Genomic DNA, 18248 nt, shown 5'->3' on the forward strand with positions numbered 1-18248 from the left:
ACCTTTGTGTTTTAGTTCAAATGTGCGCCGCCACCATTTTCTCAGCACTGACACGCATTTCACCATTTATACAGATGCATGCGCTGCAGTGCTGGGCACTTTTAAAAAGTGCCTGGTGCTGTGGCGCACACATGTGCAAATGCCCTTACATTTTTTGGGCCATCACAGTTACAGCAACACTCCAACCTTACCTTAAGTTTGAATTTTTTAAATTGAACAAACTTTCACTTTCTTTTCAGCAGTTTTCAAGAGATTTTCCTTGTGCTTTACTGTCTTATGATTTGCTAGAATCTTCTTATGAGTGGCTAGCTATAACCAGAATCTTTGAACTGCAGGGATTATAGGTTACAGATGATAATATTTAAAGTGTGTGAGACAAGTGCAGATAGTGTGCCTGGTTTGCACATTGCTCAATGCTGCATATTTCTAGTGTACGGTCTTTTGTGATAGTCTGTATTTTTGACCCCTCATCAAGTTCAGAAATGAAGCTGTGTCTAAATCAATATTTTTGCATAAATTGACTTTAAAATGTATATAATTGACAATATCTCTGTGATCCATTTATGTTGATCATAATGCAGAATCTACAAAGCACTCAAATCATTCTCTCAGAACTCAGTGCCAGCTCTGGGTTGGATTCAGGCAAAGCTGGTTATCTCTCAGGAGGTTTTTTAGGACTTTGTATTCTTAACCTCTACAGGTAATAAGGAAACTTGCAGCATGGAGGTTCAGTGGCCTACCTAGGGCCACAAAATCATTACCAGCTGGGATTAGGACTTCGGAACACTTTGTTTCAGTATTGTGCTCATGTCATTAGTCACTTCTGTATCTATTATGTATTCCTCACTCATGCCTCTTAAGCATTTTACGAAAACTTTCTTCTGGTTCAGATTAATGCACAGAATTTCCATAGCACCCTTTCACCTGGATCTAAAAAAAATGGAATTTATACAACAAAATCATATTGAACACTGGCTGTTGCATCTCATTCTTAACTTGTCATCCTGATGCTGTTTTACTTAAAGATGGATTTTGTGTGTTCATAGATTCATAGATGTTAGGGTCGGAAGGGACCTCAATAGATCATCGAGTCCGACCCCCTGCATAAGCAGGAAAGAGTGCTGGGTCTAGATGACCCCAGCTAGATACTCGTCTAACCTCCTCTTGAAGACCCCCAGGGTAGGGGAGAGCACCACCTCCCTTGGGAGCCCGTTCCAGACCTTGGCCACTCGAACTGTGAAGAAGTTCTTCCTAATGTCCAATCTAAATCTGCTCTCTGCTAGCTTGTGGCCATTATTTCTTGTAAACCCCGGGGGCGCCTTGGTGAATAAATACTCACCAATTCCCTTCTGTGCCCCGGTGATGAGCTTATAGGCAGCCACAAGGTCGCCTCTCAACCTTCTCTTGCGGAGGCTGAAAAGATCCAGTTTCTCTAGTCTCTCCTCGTAGGGCTTGGTCTGCAGGTCCTTGACCATACGAGTTGCCCTTCTCTGGACCCTCTCCAGGTTATCCGCATCCTTCTTGAAGTGTGGCGCCCAGAATTGCACGCAGTACTCCAACTGCGGTCTGACCAGCACCCGATAGAGGGGAAGTATCACCTCCTTGGACCTATTTGTCATGCATCTGCTGATGCACGATAAAGTGCCATTGGCTTTTCTGATGGCTTCGCCACACTGCCGGCTCATGTTCATCTTGGAGTCCACTAGGACTCCAAGATCCCTTCCCACCTCTGTGGCACCCAGCAGGTCATTCCCTAGGCTGTAGGTGTGCTGGACATTTTTCCTCCCTAGGTGCAGCACTTTGCATTTCTCCTTGTTGAACTGCATCCTGTTGTTTTCTGCTCACTTGTCCAACCTATCCAGGTCTGCCTGCAGCTGTTCCCTGCCCTCCGGCGTGTCCACTTCTCCCCATAGCTTTGTGTCATCTGCAAACTTGGACAGAGTACATTTGACTCCCTCGTCCAAGTCACTGATGAAGACATTAAAGAGTATCGGTCCAAGGACCAAGCCCTGCGGGACCCCACTGCCCACACCCTTCCAGGTTGAGACCGACCCATCCACCACGACTCTTTGGGTGCGACCCTCTAGCCAATTCGCCACCCACCGGACTGTGTAGTCATCCACATCACAGCCTCTTAGCTTGTTTACCAGTATGGGGTGGGATACCGTATCGAAGGCCTTCCTGAAGTCTAAGTATACAACATCCACCCCTCCTCCTGTGTCCAGGCGTTTCGTAACCTGGTCATAGAAAGAGACTAGATTGGTCAGGCACGATCTGCCCGCCACAAACCCGTGCTGGTTTCCCCTCAGCATAATTTGCCCTGCCGGGCTCTCACAAATGTGAGCCTTGATAATTTTTTCAAAGACTTTACCAACGATGGAGGTGAGACTGACCGGCCTATAGTTGCCCGGGTCCTCCTTCCTCCCCTTTTTGAAAATGGGGACCACGTTAGCCCTTTTCCAGTCCTCCGGGACTTGACCCGTGCGCCACGAGCGTTCGAATATTCCTGCCAGTGGCTCTGCAATGATGTCGGCCAGTGCCTTCAGCACCCTCGGATGGAGCCCATCCGGGCCTGCCGATTTAAAGGCATCCAGTTCTTCCAAATGACTCTGCACCACCTCAGGATTTACGTATGGAAGTCTGGCGCCTTGCTGCTGCCTCTCTACAACCCCAGTGAGAGACTTGTTGTGCCCCTCACTTAGGAACACTGAGGCAAAGAACTCGTTGAGGAGTTCAGCCTTGTCCCCCCTGACTGTCACCAATTGTTTCTGCCCATTTAGCAGTGGTCCTATTCCTCCCTGGGCCTTCCTTTTACTCCCAGTATCTCTAAAAAACAATTTCTTGTTGTCTTTTACTTGGGTTGCCATCCTCAGCTCCATGGTAGCTTTGGCCCGCCTAACTGCCTCCCTACAAGCACGAGCAGAGGAGGTATATTCATCTTTAGTGATCTCACCTTGTTTCCACTTTTTATGTGCTCCCCTTTTGGCCCTTAGGCTGCCCTGGATTTCTCTGGTCAGCCAGGGAAGCCTCCTGGCCCCTTTCCCTTTTTTGCCTCGCTCGGGGATCGTCTTGCTTTGTGCCCGAAGGATTGTTTCCTTAAGGCACAGCCACCCTTCTTGGGCTCCCATCCCTTCAAAACTCCTACTCTGCAGTGCTTCTTTGACTAATCGCCTGAGTGCATTGAGATCAGCTTTCCTAAAGTCTAGCACTTTCACCCTACTAGTTACCCTACCCACTCGCCGTCTTATGTTGAATTCTATTATTAGGTGATCACTGTCTCCCAAATGGCTACCGATCTGGAGGTCCCCTATCATGTCATCCCCTGTTGCCAATACCAGATCCAGTATGGCATTCCCCCTAGTGGGACCATGCACCTCCTGTGTCAGGTGGAGGTCCTGTATACAGGTTAGAAACCTGCGTGAGCGATGGGACCTTGCTGTCTGCGTCTCCCAGCAGATGTCCGGGTAGTTTAGGTCCCCCATGACTACCGCCTCTTTAGCTTTTATGGTCTCCCCGAGAGTTGCCTCAGGAGCCCCGCATCTATTTCTTCCCCTTGGTGTGGGGGTCTGTAGCAGACCCCTACCACCAAATCCCTTTCTCCTTGCCCCCCATGAAGCCTAACCCACAATTTATAGTGGGTTATATTTAATTAATTTATATATTTATAATGATAGTGTTATCACTATCATTATTCACTCTGCCAGAAAAGAGAATAGTGAAGGTTCATGTATACTGCTAACTTAACATGCCGGGCAGTGCCATGCTGAAAAGCACAGCATTGCTCTGCACGCAGTGCCTCCAAACCAGAAATAGTTTAGCCATGTTTGCACAGCAGTGTATCTGAGACCGTCAGCTCAGCCTTTCAACAGGGTATATTTGTTCACCTATAGCATCACAGTAAAGTAAATTAGCAACCATTAATTGTGTTGCCATACCTTTAATATAGGTATTTGGGCTTGCATTTTTGTGTTTTACTTTTTTTTTTTAATATTAAACCTTATCTCACTTTTTTGTTCCTGTGAATTCTCTTTTCAGGCTAAGAGGCAGCAGCGAAAACTTAACTTCCTGATCACACAGACTGAACTATATGCACATTTCATGAGTCGCAAACGAGATATTGGACACGATGGCATACAGGAGGAAATTCTGCGCAAGTTGGAAGATAGCTCAACCCAAAGGCAGATTGATATTGGCGGTGGAGTAGTGGTCAACATCACCCAAGAAGATTATGGTAATACTAGTAACAGAATTCGTGTAGGGTGTGGGAAGCACTGAAAGTGAATTACATAGTCCTGCAGACAATCATGATGCCAAGAGGACTTCAGTGTTTGGGATTATTCCTGAAGAAGCCTTGCAAAATTTCCAGTAAATTAATTGGAATTTATGCAGATGTTACATTGAGTTGGTAATTGCAATGTGGTTAACTGAAGTGTTTAATGTGCTGGTATTGTTTTCAGATAGTAACTACTACAAGGCCCAGGCTCTGAAGAATGCAGAAGATGCTTACCAGATTCATCAGGCCCGGGTGTGTACTTCTTCAGTGCATGAGGTGGAAGGGGAAGTGAAATAAATTGTAGATGCCCTAGAACCAGCCTTTTCTATAGTAGTCTTCTGTCAGGACCCCTGTTTGAATTGTGGATGCCAAAATTATTTTAATTTAATTATGTTGCCCTGTTCATTTGTGAACAGTTGGGAAACTGGAGGGCAGAGGATTGGATGGAAACAAATTGTGTAAGCTATGGAGACAGGCTTGTTTTCCATTACTTACATCACTATGAGTTAACATCAAGACCTTTTCCCAGTGAAATTCTTGATGTGTGCGAGTTTGTCTTGTATCTTACCCCAGTTTTTTCCCCTCCTTGTTTAGACCAGATCGTTTGATGAAGATGCAAAGGAGAGTAGAGCAGCTGCCTTACGAGCTGCCAACAAATCTGGCACTGGCTTTGGAGAGAGCTATAGCCTAGCAAACCCATCTATTCGGGCTGGAGAGGACATTCCACAGCCTACTATTTTCAACGGTAAACTGAAAGGATACCAGTTGAAAGGCATGAATTGGCTGGCCAACCTGTACGAGCAGGTATATTAATACTTCTTGCAGGCATTTACATCAGTACTGAGTTTGTCTCTAAAATGCAATTCTGCTATAGTTAATAGTATAATAGCTAAAATTTGGCTAAAAGTATCATAATAATTAGAAGATCATTTATGGGATGTAGAAATATTTCAGACTTCAAATATGTTGCCTGCCTTTTTAAAAGAAAATAATATGTAGTAGCAAGCAGTACTCTTAATTTCTTTAAGAAATCATAAGATAAAGTACATGTGATATTGTCCTCTAAATTGTTCTCTGCATATATCTATATCCTCTTGCCAAAACTAAATTGTGCCTGAGGGGATTATACCATGCATTCATCATTTTTTATGCCTAGATCAGTCTCTAAATTGGAGACAGCCTTGCTTTTCAATACAAACATGGTTTACACTTACATTGTGAAGAGCAGACTGATTGAGAAAAAAATTGGGCCCAGAAATGGATGAAAATGTAAGAGGGATGAACAGAAGGGGGAAGGAGTAGGAAGCTTCAGACTTGTAAAGTGGGCTGCTGGACCTTGAATTGATGACAGGTGTTCTGATAGTCCTCTGTTTGCAAGTGATGGAGATGTTCATATGCAGATCTTTTTTGCAGGGTATCAATGGAATCCTGGCAGATGAAATGGGTTTGGGTAAAACAGTGCAGAGTATTGCTCTGCTTGCACATCTGGCTGAGGTAGGTGGATTCTTTATGATCAGCATACTTGTTAGAAGTGGTATACTTAACATGAGATTGAACTGAGTTCTAGTTCATAAAATTTGAATGCTTTTAAGATGTGTTTTGGGTAGGGGCCAGAGTAGAAGCTGCAGCAAGTCCCCTGCAACGGCATGATTCCCCCCACATGTCCCCTATGCACCATGCAGTTTCTTCTGCACCCTCTCTCCTACAGCACACTTTCTCTTCTGCCACTCCAGCCACCCTAGCCCCACCAGGTAGCAGTGGCTGTGGCAGCTCTGGCCCTGGCCTCCAGTACTTGAATCCAAGACAAGGCTTTCCCTCCTTGTTGAATGGGGGAAAAAAACCTTGTCTAGATATTACTGTAAATACAGTAACAGTATTGGGCAAAGTTTAGAGATGGGTCAGAGTTTGAACTCATTTTTCAAACCACCAGTGGCTGTTGGTGGAACAACACTGTGGGTTTGAAAATAGACCTTGTCGCATGTTTAATCTGCTGAATGTAGGTGTGCACCACCTTACAATACTGGTAGGAAGCTTTGTTATATAATTTGTATACTTCTCTCTCTTGTGCACACCTTTTGTCATTAAGTAATCATAATGCTATGTGAAATTGTTGGATTCTCTCTTGTTAATTTGGCATTGTTTCCTGTTCTAGAGAGAAAACATCTGGGGACCCTTTTTAATAATTTCACCTGCCTCTACACTCAACAACTGGCATCAGGAATTTGCCAGATTTGTTCCTAAATTTAAGGTAATGTACATGCTTAGGAAATGTATTTCTTTTGGCTCACAAAAACTTAACTTCCATGTTCCATTAAGTTATTTGCCACATCTGAATGATCTGATTTGCTTTCAGTTTGAAGAGGTATAATGGAGCTGATCCTTTTCTCTTGAGTCTTTCTTCCTGGAGTATTACATTGTTTGATGCTTAAATTGTTATGACTTAAAATATATCATTTTAATTTGGGACAGATATTTCTTTTAAATAAATTCTCAATGAGATGTTAAGATTGTGCGGTGGCATAAGAAGGTAATTGACATGCCCTTGTTAAATGTGTATATGCCACAGTAGCAAGCAAGAGTTTGCTTTCTGAATTTAACACGTCGTCTCTTGTCAGTCTTTTGGAGCATTCAAAATTAATGCAGTTGAGTGACAAAGTATTAAATTGTGGACCGAAGCAGAATTCTAAAAAGCCTCAGCATTGTTAAAGGAAAATAAGCCCCAGAGAAAAATAGATAGGAAGTACTAATTAAGAAAAATAGGTAGGAAGTACTAATTTAGGTTGTTGAATGAAAAATAATAAGGCAACAAAGTAAAGAATTACTGATTAATGAAAAAACAACTGCTAACCATATGTGCATGAACAATATTTTGAGTACTGCAAAAGATAATTAAAAAAAAAAACTGAGATCACTGAACAAGTGCTAAGGAAATATTTTAATTAAAGATAAACAAACCAGTAGTAGCTATGAGTGGTAGGAGTTTTATGAATCAAATACATGAGTCATTGTCAAGCATTTAAGTAGCTTCCTGATGCTGGAGAAGTCCTGGTTTGTTGTAAAACAAGAAATTAAGAGGCTTGCATACATGGTGGCTGTGATAAAAGTGGGATTATTTGGAGCAATTTAACAGGAGATGACAAAGTATTTAAATTGGCCCAGGGTTATTATAAATAGAGGTGCACTGATATATTGGTCCATATCGGATTGGCACTGATAAAAGGGAAATTGACATTATCGGCAGCCAGCTTTTTTTGGCTGGTGTAGCTGATAACGTCACTGATAAATGCCGCATACATGTGCACAGCCACAGCATGTACGCAGCCACGAATGCAGCCTGGCAGCTTGGAGAGTGGTGTCTGGCTGGTAAGTCTTGTTGGGGGGAGGGGCAGGGGGGCATGGGAGGCAGATTGAGGTCCCCATGGTGAGGGAGGGAGTGGGGCTGAGGTAGGTGTTGCCTAGTCAGGTTGGAGCATGGGACAAAGCCATGGATGACTCATCTGGGGGGGTGGAGAATAGTGTGGCTCTCACCACTGTGCACACCCCGGGGGGGGGATGTGCCTCCTCAGTTTGTGGGCAGGCTGCCCACTGTAGGCTCATGGCTGGGAGCTATGCTGGCCTCTTTCTGGGGCGGGGGCTGTGCTCGGGGTGGGTGGAGGGGGTCTATGGGAAATTTTGGAGTGCCTGTAGTCCACCCTGTAGCCCCCGTCCCAGCGCTGCCGCCACCACCCTGCTGCGTTCCGCTTCTCCAGCCCTGAGCCTGCAGTGGGCAGCCTGCCCTTGCCCTGCATGCAAATCCAGGGAGGCACATGCCCCCATGCCTCCCCGGGGCCATGCACAGCAGTGAGAGCTGCCCCCTCCCCACATCCCACAGCCTTGGATGAGTCGCCCATGGCTCTGTCTGGCACCTGCCCCGCCCTTGCAGAGACTGCCCCTGTCCCAGCCCCACTCCCTCCCTCACCGTGGGGACCTTGATCTGCCCCCCCCATGCCCCTTCACTCGCCCACGCCCCTTCCCCCCACAGACTTACAGGCCAGATGCTGGACTTCAAGCTGCCAGGCTGCGTTTCGGCTATCAATCAGTATTGGCCAGTGTGGCTGGTTAATAATTGGCCACTGGTATTGGCCAAAAAAATCTTACCAGTGTATCCCTAATTATAAATTAAGCGTGTTGATTTTTGAGGTCACTGAATAGACCAAAGCCAAATCAGATCTGGGTTAGAATAAGAGGTATTAATTTACAGAAAATGAATGTATGGAATAGTTTTCCTAAACAGTTAGTTTTATATGTGGGAATGAAAGGTTGATTTTATTTGGAGGTAAGGAAGAGAGTACATGTGTGGCTATTTTTGTTGATTTACTAATTTATTGTATAACTTTTCCTCATCCCACAGTAAAAAAAAAAAAATAATAATTTTTAAATATTCATTTTTCTAAATATTTATACTTTTTACAAGTTGAAAAATACGTAGGAAAAATTCACCGTTGCATTTTACCGGCCACAAAGAACTCGCACCACTTTCTGGTCATATCTAACTGTATAATTAATTTGCTTATATTGAAATATAAATGGTGAATTTCTTTAGGCCCATGGTATAATTTCTAAAATAATTCTACCTAATCTGACGTCTCTCTCTCAACAGTCTTCTTTCAGCATGGCAGAACACTCAGTATTAACTTAGTTTAATACCAAATACATGCAGTTCTGTGAGGGGCTATAGAAAGTTAGGGTTTATTAGTTGAGATGGCAGGAAGATTAAAGAGATTTTTTTCTGTGCCTCATTTTCCTTTTATTCTCAATCTCAGCCCTAAGCATTTTCTGTATTAGACAACAGGTGGCAGTGTTACACTGTTGATGTTGACCCCATTTTACTGAACTGCAGTGACACTAGATACTAAGCTTAATGCTCTTTTCTGGGGAAACAGGTCAGCTGGATCCTGAGCTGTGAGAGAATTAAGGCCACTTTGGCTGTTGTGCTTACCCTTACTTCTTATGGACACACTCCACTAGAGATTACTTCAGTTTTTGTCCATAGCATAGTATGGAAGCAAGGCCTTAAAATGTAAAAGCAGTTGATCCAGAATGATAGAGGCAGAAGAGAGCAATTAAATAGTAGGGAAGTTAATCTGCTTATCATTCAAGGATGTCCAAAAGTGAGTTTCTAAAGCAGCTAACAGCCTAGGACAGGCTTCTTTCTTACAATACTGAAAGTATCAGTATTGTTTTCTTTAGAAGGTTTAACTGGAAAAGGGCACAGCTTCTTCTGGGTATTAAGGGTTTAATTAAGAAAATTGTTGTCATTTTTGCATTATGTACCAGCTGCTTGAGACTTTTGCTTGTGAGAGGCTATTTCTAAATATGCTTTTTTTTTCCTTTGGGTTAAGGAAAATTTTCTCTTATATTCTTTTTGGGTGTTTGGGGAGGGGGTAGGGTTGTGTTTAGAATATTTTGATTTTGTTTTGCTATGTATGCAGTTTTATTTCAGTAATGTCAGTATTGAAAATAACATTTTTATACTTGTTTTCAGGTGCTACCATACTGGGGAAACCCCCATGACAGAAAAGTGATCAGGAAATTCTGGAGTCAGGTAACATTGGTGCCCCTTTGCTTTTACCAGAGAGTTCCATCTTTTTCATCTCTGTTTCCTTCAACTTTATCATGTGGACGGGCTGCCTGATCAGTCCAAATCTAAGCTTTTTCATTTCAGGAAGTGACTGTGGTTCTGCAAATAAAGTAGAGAATTTAAAGCAGATAATGTTTTAAAACATTAACTTGTGAAAAAATAGACACATTTGTAGACGAGCGTAAGGACTGTGGATACTTATGGAATAGAAGTATGAAAACAAACAGCTTAGACTCTTTCTTCACAATGTGTGCATATCATCTATACTTTTTTTATTATAGAAGACATTGTATACTCAGGATGCCCCCTTTCACGTGGTGATCACCAGTTACCAGCTGGTAGTCCAGGATGTGAAGTATTTCCAGCGAGTGAAGTGGCAATATATGGTACTTGATGAAGCACAGGCACTCAAAAGTAGCTCCAGGTAACATAGACTTAAAATTTGAAAGAAAAGTTAAATTGCATTGGGATCTGACAGAGAAGTAAAGCTTACTGATGATGCTTGAGAGAGGCTGCATTCTTTTATGCACATGTTTTCAAGAGATCCAGTGAGGATTTATCCCTGTTCTCAAGCCTTCCTAACTGACAGGCACTTGTGTCAATAAGGAGGAGTACCAGACACTGTTTCTCCTCTCAAAGGAATATGGATCAAATTAGGGTTGGTCCCTGTCATCCTGATGTTGGTGCTGTTCTGTATCCTGCTGGCCTGTTGCCCCGGCCCACATCGCTGCAAAATCTTGAATTTACTTTGCTTGACATTTTTTAAAATTTCATCTACGTATAGATGAAAAAAATATCATGTGTGAGTAGTATCTGTCTTAAGCATCTAACTGAACCTACATAGATAGTTGTATGGGGGTTTTTTTACTTCATAACAAAGCTTATGTCTAGGGTGGTTCATGTCTATTTCCTTAATAAAGTTTTATTAGCTTGTCTTTTCTTTAATTGCTTTTTCTTGACACTTTCCAGAAATTGGAATTAATACACTTTAATTCTCCTCTGTGTGTTTAAAAACATCTCCAGAGCCAGGTTTATCTACATTAATGAGATAGAAAATTCCCACAGAATGTAAAGAAGCTATTCCAAGGGAGCTAAAACAGATAGTTTAGCTCTCCTTAATTATGGCCTATAAACTTAGTAAAATGTTGCAAAAAATAAGGGCAAATGCTGGGGGTAATTTTGCTAGTTTAAAGGGATACACATTCTGATGTAGTTTTACTGCCAAGTATTTACATGCTACAAAAAGGATGTCTGCTGTGCATACAGTAAGTAAATTTGGTCTCTCTGATACCTGTCATATAATATAGCCAAGTTTTCCAATAGCAGGATAATCTTGTAGCCCCTTAAAATCACTCAGAATTAGGTCCAAAAAGCACTTAATTCTAAACATTGAGTTGATTGCTGTTCTTTTTTCCCTTGTTTTTACTTTGTATTAACAGTTTTTTAAACGTTTTTGTTGGTCAGTGTTCGCTGGAAAATCCTGTTGCAGTTCCAGTGTCGAAATCGACTCTTACTGACTGGAACCCCGATCCAGAACACTATGGCTGAGGTAAGCTGGAGGCTATCTAGGGATGAATTTTGTTCACAGCTGCAATCTATTCAAGTGATAATGAGTTGCTGAGAGGCTTGCTGTTCTTTTGTGCAAATATATGTTTTTGGGCTATGTTTTGGCAAATCAGAGGGAAGCAACTGTGGTATTAGCTTCAAGAAAGAAAATGTGTGCATATTGCTGTCATTGGGATGACATGTAACTGAAGATTGCTGGGATTCAGTCATCCTTAACTCCTGGGATAAAAATACACCCCTTTTGGTTTTTCCTTTACCTCGGTTTGAAAAGTTTTCTGTATCTGGCTTTTTGTCTCTTGTGAAAAGGAAGCTTTTTTTGCCATGCCAAAGAAAAACGTTGCATCTTTTGATGAGATCGCTCAAGATGGTCTGCATTATGTTGAGATTCCTAATAAGCTTTAGCTGATCCACGTGCTCTTTGCTGCTTCTTTGTAGCTGTGGGCTCTGCTGCACTTTATCATGCCGACACTGTTTGATTCCCATGAGGAGTTCAACGAGTGGTTTTCTAAGGATATAGAGAGCCATGCAGAGAACAAATCTGCCATCGATGAGAGTGAGTACAGAGAGTAATCATAGTAGATTTCAGCTCTTAATTTCAGTCTGCCTTCTTATGACCCTCACCCCTGCCCCCAGATCCACTTCAAGTATATCCTTTGCATGTGTTCTGGTACAGAAAGGCAGATTAAGTGGCTCTGATTGTTTGGGCTGTGTGTTCTGTAGGTAGATTTGTGTTTCCAAACCCACTGTATCTTGCTTTATACATAGGAAAAGTTTCACACACAGAGAAAGTACCTGTTTTCATTTTTTTCACCCATTCAACAGAACACACACATGCACGCACACCACTTCACTTTGAAGGAGTCTAAAGTGTTTTGCAGGGGATATATAATATAAGATACCAAGAGATTATACCGTTCAACACTAAATGGAAGCTACCTTTCCATTTTAGGAGAAGGTCATAATTCAATGTCAACAAAACTACAATGAAACACTGGGCAGTTAGGGAGAAGTAAAGAGTTTGTTTTTTTTAAAAAGAAAAAAACTCTGGAGAAATGTAGTTAACCTAGACAGAATAATTAACTGACCTGAAATTGGGCCAGAATAGCAGTTCATTTTACTTTTGCAGCATTTCAGGATTTTTTTAACTATTGGAAAAACATTAGAACTTGGATTTGTATCTCAGCCCAAAGACTGCACATTTCTACTAGTACAGTGCCTTCTTGGCCCATGTTGGTTTAATATGTTCTCTGGGAAAAACTTGCCAAAAATGTTATAGTGACAAGCATTTATTCCAATAATATTGGCCCAGCTGAATAACCAAATATGATCTCCCCTTTTTTTTTAGTTGAAATGAGTGTCTGTTATGTTGCAGCCTTGTTCAGTTTGGGATTGTAACACACTGAATTGTTGCAGAAATTCATTTCTTGAGAGAGAACTCCAGATTTCCATGGTCACCTGTCCATCTCAATATGCTTTTAAAAAGAGTCAGTCAGAGTGGAAGGATCAATCCTGTGTGATAACTTTGTTGAGGAGAAATGGTCAAACAAGAAGCATTTAATTTGCAAGTGGATATGGTACAGTTTCTGTCTACTGGTAAAGTAATTATGCTTTTCTCCCCTTGGCCTTTCAGATCAGCTATCCCGTTTGCACATGATCCTGAAGCCTTTCATGTTGAGAAGAATCAAAAAGGATGTGGAAAATGAGCTGTCAGACAAGGTGCAAAATAAAATAATTTGGAAGCAAACATTTAATCTGACTTTTTAAAGGTCATCTGTTCTCAAACGTTTACATTCATTTGAAAAAAAATATAGACCTCTACCTGAAGTTTAATCAAAGATTGCCCATTTACATCCCTTTCATTTCACCCAGCTCATTACAGTCTTAACATACCTTTGTTTAACTGGAGAACTCAACACAAATCTGTTAATGATCTCTTCCAGAAGTAAAACATTCATGTGAAATGCAGCAAATAAAAGAAACTTAAATCTTATGTTTCACAGCAAAGTAGCTGACAGAAAAAGTAAATGAACTGAAGGAGACTAATACAGCATTAAAATATCAGGAAGAAACAATAATGCCATGCACCTTATCTTTATCTTCCTTTGGTGGTGTGCACTGGGTGTTAATAAAGAAATCATCCTGTAGATATCGCCCACCATTCTAAATACATAACATTCCTGTAACTATAGCAGTTGTCTATATGGAAAACTAGTATTAGGAATGTCTTATTACATTTATTATGTGCTTTTTTTCTAATGCATTTTTGTAGCAAGAGACAAGGAAATAATTCTTAAGCATAAATGAATGATTACACATAATTGAAATGAATGATTACACATGAATGAATAAATGAATGATTACACATAATATTGAAATAATAGGAGGTTTGTCTTGCACTTAATTTAGTTATTTCAGTCCAGTTGCAAGTTTTGCATATACCTATACACAGAACAGCCCATTTTTTATATTTGCACACATACCCATACGTGCTCTGAGACACAAATTCTCATTTCAGTATATGTCTAGAATAAGTAGGGTGCTTGGTAATGACTTCTGCACACAAGCGATTTTGCCCATCATGTCACGGAGTTGCATTGGAGTTAGTATGACTAAATGTTTCCCTGTAGTTTCTACCCTCTCCTTTCCTTCTGTGGATGATGGACCCATGCAGTCCTGTGTCCACCCCTGTACCCCTGTGGTGCCTTCCCTCTTTCCTAGATTTTTCTCTAAACTCTGGGTAAGAGGATAGGGGGACGGGGCCTTGCTGGAGTCTTTAAGGTCAGCAAGAATTTAAGGGGTTCTTCTTTTCTCTGACAGACTTTTAACCTTTTCCATGCTGGAATTCCTCCTTTGCACCTATTTAGTATATGTAAAGACCCTGGTGACTGATGCTTGCTACCCCTCTGGTCAACAGTACTTTACTCAAATGAGGACTGTGGGTCAAAATTTTTCAAGGTATTTAGGCCTTTAAAAATACAAGTGAAGCTTTTCAAAAGTTTCTTAGGTGTCTGCACATTTAATTACCTAAATAACTAAAATCTGCCATCCAGTTGTTGACTGCTTTTCTGCCTCCTTACATCATCAAATAAAGCCTTCCATGGCAGTATCTTCCTCTGTTAGGAAGAGCTGTTCAGGCTAGATCCTAGATTACTTCATTACTGATCAGGAGGAAGTTGCCTATGTATTTCTGGGAGATTCTGAGCATACACCTGTGATATCAGCCTGTCAGCAGTGTGCATTGATCTGATATTACTCTCTGGGATAATAGGCCTTTAACCTCACTTCTGTTTTGCAGATTGAGATTCTTATGTACTGCCAGCAGACTAGCCGACAGAAGCTGCTATACCAGGCTCTAAAGAACAAAATCTCTATTGATGACCTGCTGCAGTCCTCCATGGGCACTACCCAGCAAGCACAGAACACCACTAGTAGTCTCATGAATCTAGTCATGCAGTTCAGAAAGGTAAGGCTAGTACCAAGTGAATAAACATTATTATAATGATCACTATTACAGTAATCATAATTATTATAATACTCATCTTGTAATAAGGGGCTAGGTGATGCATCTTAAAAACACCATATTAAAAATCCTAGAATAGGCTGGCAAATTGCATACAGCCTCAATTATGGCTCTGATGCTTTGCAACCAGCAGTTGGAATATGACCTGAAACACAGCTCCTACCCATGCAGTGCATGTAGCTGACGTCAAGGTCCCTGGCTAATTACTGAAAAAAATCATTTACCTGGTGAGGAGGCAATAAAAGTGATGTGGGCTGAAATTAATGCCACATGGTATTCAGAGTTGGATGGAAATTCTATGAAATATCATTGAGTCCTCATCAGTTGCACAGTTTCAGATTAGGCCATATCCTTAAAGATCAGGGTGGAATCCAGTATTTGATATCCTCTTTTTCTTGTAGGTGTGTAATCACCCAGAGCTGTTTGAGCGACAAGAAACTTGGTCTCCGTTTTACATCTCCTTAAAGCCATACCAGATTTCAAAGTTCATCTACCGTCATGGACAGATCAGGGTCTTTAACCACTCACGGGACAGGCAAGCCAACTCAACCTTCTCTTCAGCTTTTCCAACACCTTTTATTTCTTTTTTAACTTGGTTGCTAACTGTCTCTCTTTACATTGATTTAATTCTGCAGCAGTTTGATTTTTTCATATCAATTTCTCATCCAAAATTTTGGTTTTGGGCAAAATGAAGATGGTACACTTTTAAGCAGAAATACTGAAATAGTAGCCTCCACAGCACTGACATTTCTGTTATATGGCTTGTTTCCTTTCTGCATATCCTCTGTTATTTACATTCACACCTACTGGAAAGCTACCTCAATGAATGGGCATTTAGCATTGCTTAAGTGGACATTAGTACTTGTCTTCTAAATTGTGTGTGTTAGCGTACACCTGTTTCTTATGGAAAGTGACTGGCTGTATTTTTGTGCACTGTTATTTTAAAGAGGTCCTGTAAGGTGAACATTTTGGTTTTTTCCCCTCTCCTAGCTAGTTTCAGTATTGTCCACCCTTCATGCTGGCTAGAGTTACCTGCAGTTCCCTCTCAAGTCAGTTTGACCCCTTTAATATTGGATGAGTTAGATATTACTAGAGAGTAACGAAAGGCAACCCATCTTCCCACAGGCTATATTTGCTGTGTTCACAGCATTCTGCCTTGACTGACTTGCAGCCCATTTAATTGGTGCTACTTGTCATGCCTGCTAGATGATCAGTGCAGCTGTTAAAAGTACCTTGAATTGTGCATTTATAAAGCTATTCAGCTTCCTGTAGCTCTGTAAGTGATGATCAGTCCTGTTGCCTAAGATTCTGAAGTAGCACTAGCCAAAGGACATTTTTCTAGATTTAGTTCACTTTATTCAGTTATTAAATACCCAGTGTCTGATGTTCTTTCATAATAAAAGGCTATCTGATGATCATAGGTTCCAGAAAATATAGTAAAGTAAAGGAATTTAGTCTTTTTCACTTTTCACTGATTCCATGCAACATAATTAACTGGAAAAACCTGATTTCCCTCGAGTGGCTTTTCATATTTAAGGAATTTCAGTGTCAGTTTGCGTTAACATCATATGTTGTGGGCATCTTCTGTTGCTATGTACAGTAGAGCAGCACAGTAGATCACAAACCCTTAATTTAACAATAAGGACAATATTAGCCTTTTCCTAACATGCAAATCAAACAGAAATGATATTCTGGACCATTATGAGGTACATTTAGACTGATGTTTTTCATTAGTTAATCATCATGTGAATCCAAGTTGCTTAACCTTTAAAGAACTACATTTTGTAGAGTCCCTGATAGGAGTCCAGTAAAACTCTTATACTACAACTACATGTCACTTTGGCTTGGGGATATAGCTGTAGTGGTTATGTTATCCCAACTGTGAATGTACTTAGTTTTTCCTTTATTTATTTATTTTTAATTTCAGGTGGTTACGGGTTTTGCTTTCGCCATTCGCACCGGATCACATCCAGCAGTCTCTTTTTCATAGAAGAAGTAAGTTAACATTGTGATGTTGCAAGCACTCGTGTTCAGAGAGAGAATTGAGGTAGATCAACTTGTCCTTAAGGTCAGGAGACATCTGTCTGGTCACAGTTTATTAGAATCCTGTGACCTCAGCCTTTGGTATGAAGTCAGCCAATTTATTTAATCTGATTGATAGGGAGCAAGATAGAAAGATACTATATGAGAATTCTGCTTAATCCTATCACTGTCCTACTTCTCTATCTTTCCCTTTTTTTCCAACTTATTTTAGTCCAGTTTGGGTGAAAGTTTATTTATGAATTCAAGATTGAAATTGTGAATGCTTTATAGGTTTCCGTGAGTGAAATCTCAGGTGCATTCTAGTTCAGTTTCTATTGGGCACTAAACTGCAGGTTCCTCTTTCACTTGAACAAGTTGAAGAATGCATATGATCCTGAATAAGTCAGAATCATTGGATCCAAATCAGAGACAAGATCAGAAAAGAAAACAAGCTTTGTACATTGACTCAGATTTGTCTTTCTCTCTCCCCTTGTGCAAGAGAACTTAATTGTTCAACATGTAGGGGCATAATTTGAGTGGAGAGCAAGAGCATATATACTATGACCAAATTCCTATGTTGAGATCTGTTAGCATGGATCCTTTCATCTGTTTAGGGTTTTGAAGTTACGATTTTGTTTAACCACAGGGGCATGGGCCTCATGGAAGGTTAGTACCTACCTTTATTGTTCTTCTGCAATTAAAACAGGTTTCTCTGTGGGGCATAATTCATTTTAGCATTGATAATGGGCTTTTCATTGGAGACATGTTTTTGGCATTAGAATATAGCCTTGCTGTAAAGTTAACTGTGGTAAGAAAATAAACAAGTGTACCTTTTTGTACCTTTTAAACTTTTCCCATCTTGTCTGTGTTGGAAACAGTGACTTGAAGACGGGGAACAACCAGTAAGGTGAAATTTTAGTATGCCTTAAAAGTCTATCTTAAGTTGGGAGTTCTTGTAAATTGCATATTATTTCTGTATTTGTATATCATGAAACCTGGGGTGAAAGTACATCAAGGCTGTTAAAGTTTGCTTATTGTCTTCCTGTATGTGGGTTTGCAGTAGGTATCAATCTTAACTTTGACATTTTTATGACCTAGGTGCCAATGAAGAAAGCTGTTTTTCTTTCCTCCGGTTTATTGATATGTGTCCGGCAGAAATGGCAAAACTCATGCATCAGGGACATTTAGCCAGGTGTGGAAAGTTTGCTGATCTGATTAATTTTTTGAAAATCACTTATTGGAAAAGT

At 40.9% G+C, this 18248-nt stretch overlaps 1 protein-coding gene across 6 annotated transcripts in view; it reads left to right on the plus strand.

Moving 5' to 3' along the window:
- INO80 (INO80 complex ATPase subunit) overlaps nucleotides 1-18248 on the plus strand; it is a 126714-nt gene that overhangs the window by 33199 nt on the left and 75267 nt on the right. For all 6 annotated transcript variants that reach the window (XM_059722987.1, XM_059722986.1, XM_019496558.2 and 3 more), the window contains 14 exons: nucleotides 4036-4231; nucleotides 4458-4525; nucleotides 4868-5077; nucleotides 5687-5767; nucleotides 6426-6521; nucleotides 9798-9857; nucleotides 10175-10317; nucleotides 11358-11442; nucleotides 11895-12012; nucleotides 13090-13175; nucleotides 14755-14922; nucleotides 15381-15514; nucleotides 16907-16974; nucleotides 18100-18193. In XM_059722987.1, coding sequence (XP_059578970.1) covers nucleotides 4036-4231; nucleotides 4458-4525; nucleotides 4868-5077; nucleotides 5687-5767; nucleotides 6426-6521; nucleotides 9798-9857; nucleotides 10175-10317; nucleotides 11358-11442; nucleotides 11895-12012; nucleotides 13090-13175; nucleotides 14755-14922; nucleotides 15381-15514; nucleotides 16907-16974; nucleotides 18100-18193 — 1607 coding nt within the window. The remainder of the gene's footprint in view (nucleotides 1-4035; nucleotides 4232-4457; nucleotides 4526-4867; nucleotides 5078-5686; nucleotides 5768-6425; nucleotides 6522-9797; nucleotides 9858-10174; nucleotides 10318-11357; nucleotides 11443-11894; nucleotides 12013-13089; nucleotides 13176-14754; nucleotides 14923-15380; nucleotides 15515-16906; nucleotides 16975-18099; nucleotides 18194-18248) is intronic.

The sequence above is a fragment of the Alligator mississippiensis genome, chromosome 2, assembly GCF_030867095.1.
Source record: "Alligator mississippiensis isolate rAllMis1 chromosome 2, rAllMis1, whole genome shotgun sequence".
NCBI lineage: Eukaryota > Metazoa > Chordata > Crocodylia > Alligatoridae > Alligator > Alligator mississippiensis.